Raw genomic sequence first — 20,575 nt, 5'->3', positions numbered from 1 at the left:
TTTATATGTTGTTATAGAATATGTAAGCATGTGCATGTTTTTGTGGTATTGTTACATGGTTTGAATGCGATTAAAACAACAACAACAACAACTCTATTTCCAGTGTCACCGGGATGTTCAATGCAAAAACAAAACTCAATTTCCCAAGAACCTCACGTTCGCGTTCAACCCCGGAAGTAGATTATTCTCTTAGCATGGCGCAAATGAATACTTTTCTATAATAATTGCTACGACTGGTGAATTTGCAACTAAGTGGATTATATGAATATGTAATTCCAACGTGAGAAGTTAGCAAAAGAAGTTCTGAGTAAGGTAAAATACGTTTTGTGCTTTTTAACCATTTTCATGCCTAAAAGATTGCTAGCGTCAGTGCTAACCGACAGGTTTTAACTATGAATTTTAATTCCCCACATTTTATAGAATTTAAAAGGATTTCTCTTGAGTAAGTTTGACTTCTCTGTCATACTCATTTACTAAATATGCTATTTTATGACAGCCATGAAGCCTGTTTTATAAGATTTAGTCATCTAGCTACCATTAGCCCAATTCTGTATGAGAAATCAACGAGCTATTTTTCATAAGTTTTAATTTTTCAACATGTACTAGTTCTAAAAGTATTTCAGCACGTTTATCTGCATCTTGGTCAGTGTTTACCCCGACCATTTGTCTTGCTTAGCTGTAATTACCTCAGGTACACTTTTGAAACTTCAGACTAGTCCCACTTGTAAAAGCGAGTCATTCATTCAAAACCTAATATTGTTTTCATTTGGTTTGAACATGTTTCATTCATCAAGACAACTGAAACATGTAATGACAAAATTTACTAAAAATGTAGTCATTTTACGTCTCTTTTTGCACTTATATATGCTGAATAAAATACTGTAAGTGTACTGTCTAATGTTACATTACCTCATTAAATCATGCTCTAATATCAGAAAACATGACATTGCTACTATGTATTTATTCTGTTAATTTGTAAATTGAGTGCTAATACTTATACTTCCAAGAATTGTGTAAAGCTATTGTATACAGTAATCCCAGTGGCTGTGCACTTCTGTACTGTAAAAGTAGAGAGCATCTTGTATAATTACTAGTATTCTTGCCTAAATAATCTTATGGTTCAATTGACCTAAGATTAGCCCAAAATTGATATGTGCAATAGAACAAAATGGTTGCAGTATCTTGCCTTAAGAGAGGTTTGATAAAAGGATGATCAGTTGTATTTAATTTACTTAGAATGTAAGAAAATGAAAAGTGCATTGTATTGTGAAAAAATGATAGATAGGCCTATTTCTAGATGAAGCACTGCTTTTTAAAAAACAAAAAAACAAGGGAATTCTGTTAGGGGATATTATTTATTTTATTATTATTGAGCATATTCCTCAATGTTTTGGATGTGATATGGAAAACAAACATTCCACATGTTAATGTTTGAAGAAAAAGATTATCAGTGAGTTTTGTAATGTAGTATGATAATTGTTCTAAATGAAGAATGTAGTGTGAGTTAAATTTATCTTCCAGCCTCCAGTTAAAAGGCTGCTGTTGTTGTTCACCATGACATACATGAGATCCAAGTAATATCAAATTAAACTATTTGCTATATGGAAATTGTGCTCACCGTTTTTCTTCATGTTCATTTAGAATTTAAAGTCGATAGTCTTTTCTCTACTGTGTCATTTATCCGAGTGAAAAGGCTTTCCGAACAAGCAAAAATGTGAGGCGGGATTTAGTTTTTTCCTTGGAGAATTGATTGGTTCACTGAATGTTTGTTGTTTGCTATTGGTGGATCTCATGTGATTGACAGGTTGATTAAAGATTATGAGGGCATATAAAAGAAAAAGAAAACACGAATAAATAATTTATAATAAATACTGTAATATTCTACAAAAAAAAAGCAAAAAAAATTGTCTGTTGTTTTTTTGGTGACTTTAACCATTTGTGAACCTTCTATGAAGACCTGTCATTCTCTTTTCTTTAGATTGTTTCATAATGGCATCAGGCATGGGAGAACAAGCACGTGGTAGCGTGAGCTCCCAGTTATACAGCAGTGAGGAAAACGCAGCCTTAGACATGACCACCAGCGAGAAGGTAACACACTGACCATCATTACTTATTACTGAGGAACAGCACTAGTTATTGCTGTTTTTTTGTTTGTTGGAAATGTGACAAACATGGATTGCATTTCTCCCTCAGGTGGTGGAATTGCTTAACCAGGCGGCCCTCATCTCTACAGAGGAAAAGCTTATTGTCCTCAAACAGGTTTTAAAATCCTTTCCATATTGCCATAAATATAAAAATCAAATGTTTAGTGTTCATGTTTATGTAGTTATGTCATTTTATTATTAGGTGCAGGAGCTGATTATCAACAAGGACCCTTCATTGCTTGATAATTTTCTGGATGTAAGTTTCATAATCCATACAATCTTCACCAGCTTGTGTAAATGTTGCCTACACAGAAATTAAATGAATGTTTTCTGCTTTTATCCTTTCTCAACAGGAAATCATCGCGTTTCAGACTGACAAGTCAATAGAGGTGCGAAAGTTTGTCATTGGATTCATTGAGGAGGCAAGGTGAGTGTTAGCTGGTGCGCTTGTAAGCATCCAGTACGTAATACTTTGACCAATACTTCATTACCAGTTGCTTTTCGTTTATTCAGCAAAAGAGACAATGAGCTTCTGCTGAGGCTGATTGCCAACCTGAACATGCTGATGAGAGACGACAGTGTGAATGTGGTGAAAAAGGCCATTCTGACGCTCACTCAGCTATATAAAGTGGCTTTACAGGTATCAAGTCGTTTCACAGTATTTATTGTTAAGCTGGGCTGATGTTTTTAGGTGTCTGACGTGGTCTTTATTTGTTCTGTTAGTGGCTAGTGCGCACTAAGAGTGTGACAGACATGCAGGAGGCATGCTGGGATATGGTGACACAGATGAAAGAAGATGTTCTGGCATTGCTGGATTCCGATAACGACGGAGTGCGCACACACGCCATCAAATTCACAGAGTCCCTCATCATCACTCTTTCACCACGGACACCCGACTCCGACACGCCCAAGAAGCAGGAGGGAGACATCAGCCTGGACAAAATCCCCAAAGACCACACATATATTCGATATGGTTAGAGCAGAGTCACATTTTCAAACTCATAACTTCAAATTCATACAGTCATACGGGGCCCTACGATTAATCGAAATGATAAAGAAATCGCGATATTGCTTTCAATATGATTATTAGAGCGGTACGATTAATCGTTAAAAGATGGTGATCTCGATTCAAACACCACGTGTCTATTAAACCTTTGACAAGGAGAGCTGTTGTCATGTATAAGTATGAGGATTCATTCATTCCAACCGATTAAAAAAAGAATTCAGATTAATTAAACATTTTGGTAACACTTGTTGATGTAGTTAACACGTTACTACATGTACTTGTAATGTAAATTATGCATAATTACAAGTAAGTAACCCTGAACCAAACCCTAACAGTAACTCTATAGTGAGTACATGTAGTTGATTAATATTACTCAGTACAATGTAACTACGTCACTTTAAAATAGTGTAACCAAGACTTTAAATAGACTGCAGCAATTAACATTTTGTCAGAACCTCTAGTAAATTACATGTTATTTTGTTTAGTTGTCTGTTCAGATTCGTGGGAGAATCACAATCTCTTTTTGAAACAAAAACCCCCAATTTATTCAGAATAATGCAGCTCTAATGATTATCAATTTATTTAACTTAATATATGAGCTGCATGTTTCAGAGTGAAGCGTGGCACGCATGCAGCTCATGATCCAGTGCAGTGTGTAAGAGCGCCTCGGTTCACAGTAAATTCTGCTTTACTTCAACTCTGGTTTGCTTATAGCGTGCATTTGGGAGCATAATATACACCATACAACCATAGAACCATTTCCCCAAATATTTGATGATGATTTAACATTTGAACATGTAGAAATTAGGACAGCCATAAATAGTAGATTTGTAATTTTACTGTTGTACTGAGTTGTGTATTGATGCTCTACATGTAAAAGATATTTTTCCTGTCAAAACAGAGTTCATTTGTAATTATTCAGCCTTTAATAGCATGCAAAAGCCACTGCCGGTTTCTTTGGTTGTGGGCAGAACTAATGCGCAAGCACTCACCTATTGCCGTCCCTGTTTTGAATTTAGCAAATCTGGTTGACGAACACAGACCAATTAAGTACGTTTTACAAAAATATTTAAATTCTCTCCTTTTGCTTCCCTTTTCTTCTCTCCTCATCTTCCTCACTTCCTCCTGTCCTGCTCTTAGACACTTTATGTGAGGAGGGTAAGTCGGCTTTGGAGCAGTTGTTAAAGTTCATGGTGCACCCTGCCATCTCCAGCATTAATCTAACCACTGCACTGGGATCACTGGCTACGCTGGCCAGACAGCGGCCCATGTTCATGTCTGAGGTGGTGCAGGCCTATGAGACGCTACATGGTGAGTTCTGTTAACTGACATTATTCAGAGCTTTGAACACAAATCTAATCATTTCTTTTGTCCTTAATCTCTTTTGCTGTGTTCCCCAGCTAACCTGCCCCCGACTCTGGCTAAGTCTCAAGTGAGCAGTGTGCGCAAGAACCTGAAGCTGCATCTGGTGGCGGTGCTAAAGCACCCCAGCAGCGTGGACTTCCAGGGCCAGATTTCCACTCTGCTGCAGGACCTCGGCATGTCTCAGAGCGAGATCACCCGCTGCACGCCAGCCATCGTACAACCCCGTAAGAGACTCCACCATGAGCCCTATGTCGAGGGCAAGAGGATCAAGATGGGTGAGTGGCTGTTTTAATGAGCTGGATTGCTCGTTGTTTGGTGTGGATCAAACAGTTGTTGGTATTGATTTTGAAAAGAAGGGGAATAATGCCTTGTTTGTGCTTGCAGAGGGCGCTCTAGTGGAGGATGATGAGGATAAAGAGGAACCAGCTCCCGTCGTCACCCCAAAACCGTCCTCCTCTGTTGGCACCCAATCAGCCATCGATCTCACTGCTGAGTTCCTGTTGCCTCTGCTGTCCCCAGAGAATGTGGCCAACCTGGTGCGTACTGTGGCTAAGCTGCTCGCTCCATAGCATGTCTGGTCTGAAACACAGTTAGCAAGTGTGTTGTTCCTCTTGAATTTTGTGTGTGTGTGTGTGTGTGTGGTAGGTTTGGTTTAGGAACTAAAAACGTGTTTCTTCAAATGCTAAAATAATAGTAAGAATAGTTTTTATATTATTATTATTAGTAGTATTAAATAAATGTGTACATTTTAATAATTTTTTTAACTGAAATTATACAAAAATAACTTTGCAATATATTTCTATTGAAATAATACAGTTGTACTTTCAACTGGGAAAATAAATATTACATTTTTGATTATTTTTTTCACTACAAGTTAAAATACTAAAATGTCTTAAAATATTCCCTTTCAAACGTTAAATCTTCAAGTTTTTATTTCGGTGGAAAAGTTTTAGTTGATGCTTCTCGTTTCAAATGGTAAAATGCAGAAAAATGTTGGAAATTATGCGAATGTGAAAATAAGTGACATGTAGAGATGGAGTTTGTATGGAGCAACATTTCTTTTCCATTATTTTTTATTATATTTTAACTGCACACATGTATACTTAAGCATTTAAATATAACAGAAATAACAGGAACAAAACAAGGCAAAAAAACTTCTCAGTACTTTACATAAATATTTATTCAGTACCACCTCTATTCTTCTGTTAGCACCTCACCAACTTTGTGGCTTTTACTGTGAACCGGGTGAACACAGGGCCACGCTTCACTCTGAAACATGCAACAACAACAAAATCGCACCAAGACCTATCACGATTTCAGTTTTATTTTGATTAATTGTGCATTCATCATTTTTATGACATTATGGCATCATGACATTTTTTATGATTTCATTCATTATTGGTCTTTTTTTACTTTTAAAAAGAACAACTATTTAAAGGGTTAGTTCACCCAAAAAAGAAAATTCTGTCAGTAATTACTCACCCTCATGTTGTTCCAACCCCGTAAGACCTTCGTTCATCTTCGGAACACAAATTAAGATATTTTTGATGAAATCTGAGCGCTGGATCACTCCTCCATAGGCTTCTAGGTGACCGAAACTTGCTGGCCCAGAAAATGTATTAAAGAGATCGTTAATATAGTCCAAGTGACTACAGTGGCTCAATCTTAAGTTTATAAAGCGACGAGAATACTTTTTGTGCGCAAAAATCAACAAAAATAACGACTTTATTCCACTATTCATTTCCTTCTCTCTGGGCCTCGAGTTGGTTCACGTAGTGTTTTTGCGCAGCGTGTCTGTGTTGTACGTCACCACGTAGGCTCACTATTGGCCGACGCTGGTCATGTGTGTGATGCGTGTGACGTACAACACAGATGCGCTGCGCAAAAACACTACGTGAACCAACTCGAGGCCCAGCTAGAAGGAAATGAATAGTGGAATAAAGTCGTTATTTTTGTTTGTTTTTGCGCACAAAAAGTATTCTCGTCGCTTGATATACTTAAGATTGAGCCACTGGAGTCACTTGGACTATATTAACGATCTCTTTAATACATTTTCTGGGCCAGCAAGTTTCGGTCACCTAGAAGCCTATGGAGGAGTGAGCCAGCTCTCAGATTTCATCAAAAATATCTTAATTTGTGTTCCGAAGATGAACGAAGGTCTTACGGGGTTGGAACAACATGAGGGTGAGTAATTACTGACAGAATTTTCATTTTTGGGTGAACTAACCCTTTAAATCTAATTCAAAAGACTGAAAGTCAAAATAGAAAATAATTTGTCAAAAAGTCTTGGAACTCTGTGTTGAGTCGCACACAGTCTCATTACTGCAACTTGTATGTGTGTTAACTTTGCACATTTTCTGCTTCCTTTCGATGCAGGTGCTCATCAGTATGGTTTACCTGCCTGAAGTGATGCCAGCCTCTTTCCAGGCCACCTACACGCCTGTAGAATCGGCCGGCACTGACGCTCAGATCAAACATTTAGCCAGGATGATGGCCACACAGATGACTGGGGCTGGGCTGGGACCAGGTGAGGTGATGGATATTTTGAAGGAAGGAGAGAGAAACTCCTTTAGTTCCTGTCAGCACAGCTGTAAAGATGGTGAGGGGGTTTGTGCATAGCGTAGCATTGCATGTTGAACAGCATCTCCTCTTACACAGGGCTGGAGCTGTGTAAGGCTCGAGATGAAGAGGTGAAGGAGGAAGAGGGAGGAGGGGCTGAGTCCAGCTCCAAAGATCCTCTCATCATCCGCAAGCTGTCTGCAGTGTCCCTCGGTCAAGCCATCTCAGTGGTGGGGGCGGTGGCTGCCTACAAGAGCCCTGTCACTGAAGAGGCACCTCAGATCAAGAAGCTTCCAGAGCCCATACTGCCCACCTCACAGCCCAAGTAAGAGTGTCCCCATAGCACAACATATACACACACACACTAGGGACGCTATATGCGCCAACTCACATTCTATGATTTGATCGGTAGTCACTAAATTTGCCCGATCTTATGAACCGATTCCCATTCGATGACGTCAAACACAGTCACCTGTCATGTTTTAAAGAAATATCAGTCTCTATAGGGGCTTTCGCACCGGAGGAACCTTTTCATAGTTCCTAGAACTATTGTCAGAAGTATCCGGATTTTGGCATGTTCGCACCGCAGGAACTAGGAACGATTTTAGTTCTGAGAATTCCTTTTGGAGGAACTAATTTAGCTCCTACTTTGGAGTAGGGTCTAAACCAGGATTATAGGAACTACCAGTGAGTAGTTCTACCAGCGAGCAGAACGCAGGCAAAACACCGGCACCCACCATTTAAAAAAAAAGCTGTGTAAACACACAGATTATAGCCTATATATTTACTCCACAAACTATATGAACATGGAAAACAGTGATAGATGGGCTTCTTAACCTTAACGCTGAGGAGAAAATCCAACGCAACTTTGAGGGGACCAAGCCAAACATGATTATGCATTTCTGCCCAGCTAGCAACACCGGACATCAGCAACACGGCAAACGCTAATACCTTTTCATTACTGTCTACTTTCTGTGTATAACACTTCTATCTAATAACGTATTAGACAGGACTGTTAGATAGATAATAAACTAATGAACATGGAGAATGCGAGCATTGTGTGCTCAGGCTCTGGTGTTTCTCTGCGCAGTCAAAATAAAAGTCACAACAACAAGCGCGGCTTACATCACTTCAGAGTTCCTACTGGCGGTGCGAATGCAATCTGGAAAATGTTCGTACGGGAAACATTAGTTCTCGGGGAACCACCCTGGTGGCTAGTTCGGTAGGTGCGAAAGCCCCTTATGTCATGCCCCTTACCATAACCGCTAGTTTCAAAACACTAGTAACACAACTCAGGCCACGGCCCTTTATTTTTGGTATGTCTTGGGTCTTTGCCGACCTTTTTCATGCCCAAACAACAAAATTACACACTGTCGAAAGCATAATAGGTCGTCTTTAAATGCTGTCTAGTGATTGGCTCACTACGTTTTGAAACAGAAACATTGTATTTGTGTGGTTTAATTGTCTCTTTTTGTTTTCCTCCATCATTCAGAGCTTTTGGTGCCAGTGGCAGAAAAAAAGTGTTCAAATTGGCGGACGTGGTGCAGCCATTTTCAGCGGCTCAGATCGAGAAACTTACCAACATGGCCATTAAGAGGATCCTCCAGTCAGAAAAGGCCATTGCACAGACTGGGATGTCCCATGTGAGTCTGGTTTTGGGGACTTTTCTTTGCATAGTCTCTGCCACTGTATCCATTCAACAGAGTCATCTGTGTGTTTTATCTTCTCCCAGGTCCGTGTGAAGCTGCTTGCACGCTTGGTGACCCAGTTTGAGGGAGGGAAGAAAAAGGACTTGTTGCAGTTTATCTTGGAGGACATGCGGAGCAGAAGTGAGCTGGCCTTTTCCCTGCTGTACCACGAGTACAATGAATACCTGAGTCAGCAGCCCTCCGGCTCTCTGGACAGCTACGAGCACTGTCTGTTCACGCTTCTGTCTGGCCTTCAGGAGAAACCTGAGCAGAGGGATGGGTGAGAATCACCTCGTAACATCACAAATTATTTATTAACTTGATACAATCAGTGAAATAAAATAGTTTGTCAAAATGTTGTTTCTCTTGCCGATACCATGTCGTTATACATTAGGGATTCTCTCACTTTTGTCAGACTTAAAATATTCATTTGAAGTAACCCCTGAGATTTTAAGTAAATTTTTCAATATTTTAACACATTCACGTTCACAGTTTTCTGCCATTGGTTAATGGTCACATGATATGCGGGTAAACGTAAAATAGTTAATCTTTTTTAGTGTTTTATTTTGATTTGTTTTGATTTTGAAATGATTCGTTTATTTTCACTTTACATATCTATTAAGTTAGTTAATGAAACGTTAATTAATAATTAGCGTTTCATTAACTCAAAAACCCCAGTTTGTAAAACCTTGTCGTACATTATACTGAACTAAACGTTTTCGGTTATCAATGCCGTTGTAGATATGGAGGCAACTTTGTTACCCATTATACATTTTTTCCACTACTAAATGTATTGGATTATTGAGATGTATATAAATAAAATAAGTAGTACCCGACTGTTTATGTGATCTCAACATGGCTGCTATCTTAAATGTGGATTTTTTTTATAATCCACTGATATGATTGTAGCAGAGAATGTCTAATAAGGCGAGATTCATATGAGGGCGCTCACAGGACGAGTGCAGATGAATGGAGGTCTATGGTGCTATACCAACCAAAATCCACTTTTCTCAGGATATAATTTTTTGTCTAGTAATTTGAATGTTGTATTCGAAAGGAGATGCAAAGAAATTACACATTGCTGGGTGTTAGATTTTTTTAGAGTCACTTATTTGCTTAAAAAAATGTTTTAAAGTGTCAATGACGTCATACACATCATACGACCAGAGATACTGCTTTACGGCATTCCTTCAGTCACTTTGGTGCTTTCGCGCTCTGCACTTTGTTTTCTCTCGAGGCATCGACAACACAGCTGACACAGGTAAACACACGTGCTAGACGAGTTTTTGTTTTGTTTCTGGTCCCGCTTCGGATGCCACGATGCCATCAAGCGGTATCTCTGGTCGTAATCAGTCCTTCACTGACCAATCAGCGTTCATTAGCAGAATGCTAGCGTGTTATGGGCAACAACAACTCAACCTGTAAGAAATCGAAAGGACATAAGTACTCGTTCATTCAACTTTCGACCTATAACCCATGTTGAACTTGCAAAATCTACACTCAAATCTGAGATTTCTCAACGGCAATCGGGTGAAAGAGACACATTTAGACGTCTAGCCCCATAGACTCCCATTCATTCTGCACTCATGGCGATTGCCCCCAGTGGAACTCTGGTGGAACTACAACCAAAATTCGGTACAATTGGACTTAATAGGGAGTGGGCAGGCTCTCCGTAGACGGGCTCTGATTGTAGTCAAAATAACATTTTAGGGCGAAAATTACTTGGTCAATTTATCTTTAAATGGGTAACATTCAAAGATGCATAATTTTTTTAAATTCCCTTGAAGAAGGTTAGGTTAAAAGTTTAGTATCGTATTAAGGAAAGTGCATATTCTATTTTGTCGTCTTTAATTACCTTCATTAGTTAATTTTAAATGGTCCTGCATTGACAAATGAATTGTTAAAAGTACAAATTTCCCAGGTAGTCTCCCAATTAAATTAGACTCTGCATCCATAAGAAATAGTTGCCAAAATGCTGTTTATAATGGTTTTGGATGTTTACATTTCAACTTCCCAAATATGTTTCATTGTCAGATACCCAAATTCAATGCATGTTTTTATGTGAACTAGAAAAATGAAACTTTGCAAGACTGTCTTTAACTTGTATATTCTGGCATGCTTAATATATCTGCACTATTCCTGATTTTCATTTGTCTCAGGCTTTTCACCAAGCTTGTGTTGGAGGCTCCGGTGATTACAGACTCGGCACTGGAGGTGATTCAGCGCTACTGTGAGGATGAGGTCAGCCGTTCTTCTACACTAACTCCCAAACGTTTCTGAAGCCATCATTTAAAAGGTTCTCGTGGAGCATCACATTTAAAATCATCGTTTCCTCACTTGTCTTTCAGTCGCGTGTTTACCTGGGCATGTCCACGTTAAAGGAGCTCATTCTCAAACGCCCCTCCAGACAGTACCAGTACCTCAATGTCCTTCTGAACCTCAGCTCTCATGAAAAAGAAAAGGTTAACCTCTAATCATCTGTCTTTCATTGTTGCATTAATTAATTTCATAGTAGTATAATAACAATCCCAATGATGTTCAGGTGCGGTCCACTGCTCTCAGCTTCATCAAGCGCATGTATGAGAAGGAACATCTGAAGGACTGTATCGAGAAATTCGCTCTCACCTACATGCAGTTTCTGGTCCACCCAAATCCACCGTCTCTTCTGTTTGGAGCAGGAGAGGATACAGGTTCCAAGACTTTTCCTAGTCTTCAGATTTATCCCAATTTATGATATAATCTGTGTGCTCATACTAGTTCACAGAAAAATTAACATTATCTCATATTGTTCCAAACCCATAAGACGTTTGTTCATCTTTGTGATGTTTTTAATGAAATCTTTCATTGAAACTCTGACACTTCAACACATTCATAAAGAGATCGTAAAATCCATATGAATAGAGCAGTTTAATCCAGATCTTCCAAAGAGACACAATCGCTTTACATGATGAATAGATTTAATTTAACAATAGTATTAATTAATTATGAGTTTTATTTAATGTAATATTAAGACTTGGATTAAACAGCTTGATTCATATGGATTTATTTTGTGAGGTCTTTATGAACATTTTGGGTGAGTAGACTTTCAATGGAGGGAAAGAAATTTCTCAGATTTCATAAAAAATGTCTTCATTTGTGTTTCGAACATGAATGTGTTTGGGTTTGGAACGACGTGAGGGTAAATGATGACAGAATTTGTATTTTTGATTGAACTAACCCTTTAAGTTTCCTTAATTGAGAAAGAAACTTTGTTACTCAAAGATTTTAACTAGTGTAAATGAACTCAGTGGTGTACTGTGCTCTAAAATAGTGGTGACTTTGCTCAATCCTGCTGTGTCCTCAGAGGTAGCATCGCCCTGGACAGAGGAGAGTGTGCGGCAGTGCCTTTACCTCTATCTGTCTCTCCTGCCCCTCAACCATCGTCTGGTGCACGAGCTGGCTTCTGTTTACACCGAGGCCATCGCCGACATCAAACGCAGTGTGCTCAGGGTCATCGAACAGCCTGTAAGACCTTCTCGCCCTCTAGAGACACCCATATAATCACTGCAAAGTTAATTTTTTGTTGTTCGCTTATGGGTAAAAAAAGAAGTTTGACGTGCATGACCAGCAGCTCACTCTTAGCGAAACATCCTGACAGTGCCGCTATAGCTGTTTGTGCTACGTCACCATGTAACACATTTGCATAATACATTATGTAATTAGTATTATTACATAATGTATTAATGAATGAAATGCATTTCAGTGTTTTAAAGGAGGCATCACTTCTTTTCTCACAGTGTCTGAAACTTCCATAAAGGATTTGATCTTTCTAAACCCCTCCTTTCTGAGAGCATACTCTTCTCTGATTGGTCGGATGGACCAGTCTATTGTGATTGGTCTTCCGCTTACTGTGTGTGTGTTGGAAATGAAACGGCATTACCAGATCTACATTTCAGCTCTTCCTCAGCACTCATATACACAATGATACGAACAGTAACGATGGTGTCGGTTTTACCATATAGAGTCCTGATCTTTTTGAAGTACATGCAAAGTGGATTTGCTTTCGCAGCGCAGAAAACAGGATTCTTCTTGACATGTCCACAACATGAGCCAAACTCTTCCAGTCTCAGCTACAACTAGCGTTTGAGGGTCAGAGTAGACGTTGTTATATAAAATATTTAACACATCATTTAACAATTTAACAGCATTGGTACTCTACAAAATAACTGGCTTCACAGCTAACAGACAATTTTATTTATTGTGTTCTTCATTTAAAACGGTTTAATTATGATGATTTTAATTGTTTTGTTTAATCAATGTTTTTTCTATAGATAAGAGGAATGGGAATGAGCTCTCCTGACCTGCTGCTCCTGGTGGAGAACTGTCCTAAAGGAGCAGAGACGCTGGTCACTCGCTGTCTGCACATACTCACTGATAAAGGTGTGTGTGTGTGAGTGAAAGAGTGTGTCTGTATATGCATCTCTGAATAGTAAATGTAGATTGTATTGTCTATATTTTTTGGATTGTATCGTTTCCACAGTGCCTCCATCTCCTGAGTTGGTGGAGAGGGTGAGGGATCTTTATCATAAGCGAGTGCCAGATGTTCGTTTCCTCATCCCAGTTATCAATGGTCTAGAGAAGGTTTGTCTCATCTCATCTGATTCTGTCCTAATTATCAGAGCTAATCACAAATACACACAGCATTGATGAAATAAGTAAGGCCCAAGATTCTGTGTGTTTGCCATAGTTTAGGTGTTATGTGTTGTTGTTGTGCCTGCAACTCTTTTACACATGATAAAAACAATGACTCACGGCCTTGGGAGTTTAAAGTCACTCTGAACAAGGCTCAACCGCTTCGATTTTAGAGCCAGAACAAGGCCGTCAATCTGTTAAAAAAAATTGAATTTGCACAGATTTTTGTTATTAATCGCACCTAAGATTAACATTTGTAATCATAACCGCTGTAGTGATGTGTATTTTTGTAGGCCAACCTGGAAATCCTGACCTAAACGTCAAATTATCAGATTATTTTTAAAATCTATAATTTCTTATTAATTACAGAATATTAAAAATATTTTCAAAAGCTTTTATTTTAAGTGAACTTAAAACAACTTTCACGTAGTCAGTTTATTTTGCGTATTCATTGTCACAACAAGTAATACATTTACAAGTTAAAACATCAGCATCGCTATTATTGGTACTTGCACACACACACCTGCATGCTGTAATCACTATTACTGACAGGATCAAAAACAGGCAGTCTTAAAACGTGCGAGCATGCTAGATCAGCATAGCTATTTTAAATTACTTTTAACACTTTAATCTCAGAAATGAACACATTAACTGCTACATTGCACTTTAAAAGGCAGTTAAAATGGCTCTGTGGAGACTGCATTGATAATGGTATCTTGATTGTGTCGAACAGAACGAGGTGATCCAGGCGCTACCCAAACTCATCAAACTCAATCCCATCGTGGTGAAGGAGGTGTTCAACAGACTGCTGGGCACTCAACACAGTAATACCTGCTATCTATCTTGTGCATTTGATATTGATAAAAACAAAATTAGGTGGTTTTCTTCGTATTTTATGTATTATAGGTTTATTGAAGTTCTTTTGAGACTGATGTTTTGCGGTCGATCAGTAGAATTGTAGTGAACTAAAGGGATTTGTCTGTTCTGTAGGCGAGGGCAGTTCCTCCATGTCTCCACTCACTCCTGGAGAGCTCCTCATCTCCTTACACAACATTGACTCCTCCAAGTGTGACATGAAGTCAATCATCAAAGGTATCCCTGTCCAGCCTTTTACACAATTTTTTTAAATTAAAATATATAGTTAAATGCTTCTGTTCGTTACTGATTTAATCTCTTTTATATACATTTATTTATTTATAATAATTATAATCTATTTATGTCTGGCCTTAGCCTGGAAATCCAGACCTAAATCTGAAAGATTAATGGTCTGGCGTCGACTAATGAAAATCAGCCAGCTCGAGGGGCGGCACCAAGCATGCATTTGAAAATCTCACTGCACGCAATTGGATAACACTACGACCAATCACAACAAGCCCCATACGCTAAGCTACCAGCGGAGCTAACTGGTAGATGAGACTCTTGCCGTATCCGGTCGGAAAAACAGCAAAAACGTCCTTCTTGCAAAGGAACGATTCGAGCGGCGTCTTCTGTTCCTCTTTTAGATAAAAAGCCAAGTCTAACTCGTTCATTGTAGCGGCCAAAGCCGTTTCAAACAACTGGTGTTCATCCACAGCCATCTTGCAATGTTTACTAATGACCTCGACGTCGCCCGCCTATATCAGATAACCCGATGTGATTGGTGCAGCTCAGATCGAGGGGCATATTTAATGAGCATCGTTACTCGACACCAGAGTAACTCGCTGAGCAAATTCAACTCCCGAGAACTCTGGAATACCAGGGTAATCTGGCCTGGGACAGTGTATTCAAATATTGGTTAAAAATGTGTTAAAGATTTTGTAAGTATTTTGCGTAGTTGTGCTTGGAGTCAACTGTTTTATTTCTGATGCAAATAATTTTGTTAGATAAATACCTTTACCAAGTTTAGGGCCAGATTTACTAAACAGGGCAAAGGAGTGTGAGAGCGCTGATGGGAGTGGAAAGTTCTGCACATGATCTACTTACGATGCGCAAATTAAAGAACTCAGACTCAGCCGGGTCATTTCCATAATGACCAACGCAATCTACCAAGAGCAGCGCAAATTAGCGTCAGGTTTAAGACATGCTTTTTTTGGGGCGGTAAATAATGGCGCAAACACCAGTAAATTGATGAGCGCAAACCTTAGTAAATCACAAACTAAATTAGTAATTTCAAAAAATACTCTCCTCCCATAAATTTTGCGTCTGACTCCTACAAATGCATATGCAATAAGGTCAGCGGCAAAAATAACTGTCCACACCTTTTCAGTGCTAATTTTTCACTGTCTTTAGTAAATCCTGACAGTAGTTTTTTAACGCCAAAAGAGGGTTTGCGCTGGCACAAGCTGTTAGTAAATCTGACCCTTAGTGTTTTGTTCCTCCCTCATATTTAAAATATATCTGAACTTGTCATTAAAACCAGGTTTCCCCTTCGGACATCACTTTTGATCGCTACTGTGTATATATGTATGAATTAGTGGTGTCAACAATAATCGATTCGGCGATGCATCGCAATGCGGGGCATGCACGATTCAGCATCGATGCGGCAAAGTGCCATAATCGATTATGTCACTGTTTTAGGGGTGTAACGGTACGCGTATTCGTACTAAACCGTTCGGTACAAGGCACGCATTTTCAAACCGAACGGTTATTTCAAATGTAAGCGCGTCGCGAGCGCGCTTATAATGTAGACGCTGGCGCGACCACAACATCAAATGGCAAACGCAATGTAAGCGGAACGAAACTGAGCTACTCGTGACGGACTGTTTATCAGTTTGGACCAACGCAGCGCGAGCCGATCTTATACTACACAACGCTAAGTGATCCAGTAAAGAAAGCATTTGAACTCGCCACTAAAGTAATAACATCGCTGCGAGATCTAGTGAGAAACATTCACATTTCTCCGTTATTAACGGATCAAACAGCGCTGACGTGGAAACCAGGAAGAAACATTGTGACATGAATGAACTATCCAGTGTCCACAGATCTGCAATATTCACCATGGATTTACTGTAGTAACACTAACTGCAACTTTGGAAGTTTGGCAGGAATAGTAGGCTGTAATGCTTTCAAGTAACGTTATGTCGGATTTATTTCGACATTATGAATAACATTGCTGCCCTCAAATGTTAATCTGAACTAAAATAAACATTTGTTTATAAGCACAAAATATTACATTTAATTTTTAAGTTTTGTTTTATAATGCTCCTTAGAAGAGTCAATTATAGCTCCATCATTGCTCAAAGAAAAAAAAAAAAGTCATACTTTATGATAAGTAAACTTTATGATAAAAAAAGAATAAAAATTTAAAAAATTAAGGAAATTTCTCTGGCATTTCTTTCTTTTTGCTGTATCGAAAACGTACCAAACCGTGACACAAGTGTATCGTATTGAACCGAACCATGAATTTTGTGAACCGTTACACCCTACACTGTTTATTTTCTGGCCTTGAGTTGGACAATAAAGTTGAAATTTAATTTCAAATGGTTCTCAAGGAGAGAGAAGAGAAACATTTCTCATTCAAAGCACTGAAAGCAGTGATTTATGCTTTCTTTTTCAGGTTTGAAAATGTCATATCCAATACCCTGTACCATTCAATTTTATTTTATTTAATGACATTTATGTCAAAGATACAGGAGAGTGATAATACACACATAGCAGCCAATAAAATCTGTTGTTCAATATCTGACTGCTTGTATTGCCTCATGACTGATGAAAATTTTGCCTTGTTGTGTGCAGTAGAATTTTGATGCATCGCAATGCATCGTAGAATCGAATTGAATCGAATCGTTACCTGGTGAATCGTAATCGAATCGAATCGTGAGGGCAGTGCCAATGCACACCCCTAGTATGAATGTTTAATTAGTTGAATTTAGTGTAGTTTAAATGACATTTCATATATTAATAATCAAAATGTGAAAAGATGCCCATTAAATGGCTCCAATGTGGAGAGAACTCTTTCATTCCCTCTTTTGCTTTTCTTCTCACCCTTTTTTAATGTTTTTTGGTGTTGTTCTTTCCCCCTGGCCTGTAGCCACGAACCTGTGCTTTGGGGAGAAGAACGTGTACACGTCAGAGGTGCTGGCGGTGGTGATGCAGCAGCTGATGGAGCAGACTCCTCTCCCCATACTGCTGATGCGTACGGTCATCCAGTCCCTCACTATGTACCCTCGCCTGGCTGGCTTCGTCATGAACATCCTAGCTCGACTCATTCTCAAACAGGTCGACGGACAGAACCCTTCACACTCATAACCGGCACAGTTATTGGCCAATGCCAGTAATCTCATACTCATCTCTCATTTTATAATCTTGTGCTGATAAACCTGTACACTGATTGACTGTTGGTTGATTGTACAGGTGTGGAAGTATCCTAAAGTGTGGGAGGGCTTTGTGAAGTGCTGCCAGCGCACCAAACCCCAGTCCTACAATGTTCTCCTCCAGCTGCCTCCACCACAATTGGCCAGTGTGTTCGAGCGCTGCCCGGAGATGAGGGAGCCCCTCCTGCAGCACGTGCACTCCTTCACCCCTCACCAAGTGCGTATCACCAAAGTGTCAGGGTTTGTCCCAAATAAGTGCCCTCTGGGAAATGAATGGCTACTGGGACTGAAATCATAAATATATACACCGCTGAATAAAAGTATTCATTCATTTATTTAAATCTCACTTACCCCAAACAGTGGAATGCTGGTGCATCATCGTTTTCACAACATTGATAATAATAAGAAATATTTCTCGAGCCCCAAATCAGCATATTAGAATGATTTCTGAATGATCATGTGACACTGAAGACTGGAGTAATGATGCTGAAAATTCAGCTTTGCATCACTGGAATAAATTACATTTTAAATATATTAAAATAGAAAACTTAATATTTTACATTACTTTTTTACTTTTTTTTTATAAAAAAAATGCAGTCTTGGTGAGGATAAGAGACTTTAAAAACATTAATTATATAACTTTTGACGCTGTGTGTGTAATATTGAACTGAAACTGAAATAAAATAAAGCTAAATTGGAAAATAAAAATTATAATAATAAAAATGACAAAAGCATATAAAATTACTTAAACTGAAAATAACACTGAAAAAAATTCAAAATATTAGTAAATGATATAATTGTATACAAATAATACTAAAATAACACTGTTGCTTGATACATGAAACACGCATAGTATGCAAAATATTTGTTTAAAATTGTATTAAAATGCAATTCCAAAACATTCATATGAATAATATGACAAGTGGCAAAAGTTTGTGCAATCAGTGTTTTTTTTTTTAATAAAATGTTTTATTGTTTCTGTAGCAAGCCCACATTCCAACATCTATAATGACCGTTCTGGAGGCCAACAACAGGAAGCCGGAGCCAGAGCCGGAGCCGGAGCCAGAACCTCAACCTGAACTTCAACATCCAGAAGTCATTGAAGAGAGAGAGCGAGAGGTATGTTGTGATGAAACCGGAGTAGTGACAGATCTTTTCTTCTATATTGTGACGTACATCTGCGCAGATTAACGAAGAATAAAAAATGGTTCTATTCATTGGTTGTGGGCGTTGCACTTAAATTGATTGTGGAGGGGCCGGGTTAAAGCAAACTAAGAGTCTGTTCACACTTGGCAGGTTTGATTCGATTGAAATGAACTCTGGTGCGATTGCTCTGTCAGTCCGGTTTATTTGAATAAGTGTGAACGCTGCCATCTGAACCCCTGGTGCGCACCAAACAAGTCAGAGATCGGGTTTCAATCCGCTTCCAAACAAACTGAAATGTGAACTCAACACGGACAAAAGACATCAAAATAAACCAAAAACAGGACTTGATGTCACAGGACAGAATGCTTAAGCATACCTAGTTCTTCTAATCATAGGAGTTATTATGCCCATTACAGTTCAGTGCAGGCATCAGAAATGATGTCGTCTTGCAGAAGATCTTCATTTGTGTGTGACGGTGGAATTCCTGAAGCTCTTTTTGAGTTCTCAGCTGGTAAAAATACAATTGTTACTACATGAAACGAGCACTTTTAGCCCAGCACAGCACAAATGCACTTATAACATGCATTTACAAAATAGTTGGGCTGAATTTTCTTTCCACACTAACTTTGTGCGGTGACATTTATCCTTGTTCATTTTCATGGGTGAAATCCAGTCATTTCAATAGGAATCCACACGAGCAGCAATTTTGCAGATTTCGCAACCAGTTCAAGTTGTTCGTATGAATTCGCCACGTTGACCGACAGAAAGCTGCTTTGTTTGAAAGTGACGACTTTGTGATCTATGCTTCATACATCATTACACACTTGATAGTAGACAAATTTTGCTAATATGACCATGTCGTAATTCAAAAAGGTCTGTGGGCACAGTCTTGCTACACAGAATTATGTTGATGGATAATCTTGGGAATCCGCAAATAAAATGCTCTCTTATGTTTGTTAAGGTGCCAGTACCAAAGCATATATCAATGCCTGCACCACCAGTATCACAAGCAGAACCTCCAGCCCCGACACCCATAGTGTTTACCGAACCACCAGCACCACAACAACAACAACAACAGATCCCAGTCAGGAGGGAAGAAGTAGAAGAGCCCATGGAGCAGGAAGAAACAGCCCAACCTACTCTGGAGGACTCGTCTGAAGAAGCATTGCAGGTAAAACGTTATCATCATCATCATCATCATCACAGACCAGTACAAGAGTGCATAGCATGGCTGACCAATGACTTTAACTTTAAGCAGATGGAGGTGTCTGAGGAGGTGTCACAGTCCAGCTCCATCACAGAAAAGACAGACGAACCCATTGAAGAGTCAACTGCTAAACCTGTGGAAGTGGATGCTGAACCCGAAGAGGAGTCTGAGGATGTGGATGCAGAAGCAGAAGAAAGCAGTGTGGACTGATGCCATTTCAAATGAGGCTGAATGAAGGCACTGACTTTGAGTTTATGTCTCATTCTCTGCTGCTTTGTTCAGTGTATTGTGTATCTGAACGTTAGACGTAAATATAAAAAAAGAATATTTTCTTTTGAGGTTATGACTTGTTTAAATTAGTACGAGAACAAATTGATTTTGTATGTGCCACAGTGTTTTCATTTGTAGAATAAAATATCTCAAAAAATGAGAAACAAATAATTGGTCTCTGTGTTTCAAAGTACTTCAGTCTGTCATGATTAAGAAGCTACTCGGCT

General features: G+C 39.0%; 1 protein-coding gene across 2 annotated transcripts; it reads left to right on the top strand.

The window, feature by feature from the left end:
* Positions 1–156: 156 nt before the first annotated feature.
* On the top strand, positions 157–20,499 carry sympk (symplekin). Of its 2 annotated transcripts, none has more exons than XM_084413493.1 (27): positions 157–312; positions 1,979–2,088; positions 2,194–2,259; positions 2,347–2,400; positions 2,498–2,571; positions 2,658–2,784; positions 2,868–3,117; positions 4,291–4,461; positions 4,551–4,790; positions 4,900–5,051; positions 6,892–7,042; positions 7,174–7,399; positions 8,567–8,717; positions 8,807–9,042; positions 10,922–11,003; positions 11,111–11,224; positions 11,305–11,452; positions 12,106–12,266; positions 13,073–13,181; positions 13,282–13,382; positions 14,167–14,257; positions 14,424–14,525; positions 17,443–17,630; positions 17,766–17,942; positions 18,710–18,844; positions 19,833–20,042; positions 20,130–20,499. In XM_084413493.1, exons 2-27 carry the CDS (start codon positions 1,990–1,992, stop codon positions 20,286–20,288), a joined length of 3,774 nt encoding a protein of 1,257 aa, XP_084269619.1. In that variant the 5' UTR covers positions 157–312; positions 1,979–1,989; the 3' UTR covers positions 20,289–20,499. The 2 variants fall into 2 exon arrangements, with proteins under 2 accessions (XP_084269619.1, XP_084269618.1); XM_084413492.1 differs by having other exon boundaries at positions 167–312; positions 20,127–20,499.
* The last annotated feature ends 76 nt before the right edge of the window (positions 20,500–20,575 follow it).

The sequence above is a fragment of the Rutilus rutilus genome (genome assembly GCF_951802725.1).
Source record: "Rutilus rutilus genome assembly, chromosome: 7".
Classification (NCBI taxonomy): domain Eukaryota; kingdom Metazoa; phylum Chordata; class Actinopteri; order Cypriniformes; family Leuciscidae; genus Rutilus; species Rutilus rutilus.
This window is presented reverse-complemented; position numbering and strand designations above follow the sequence as displayed.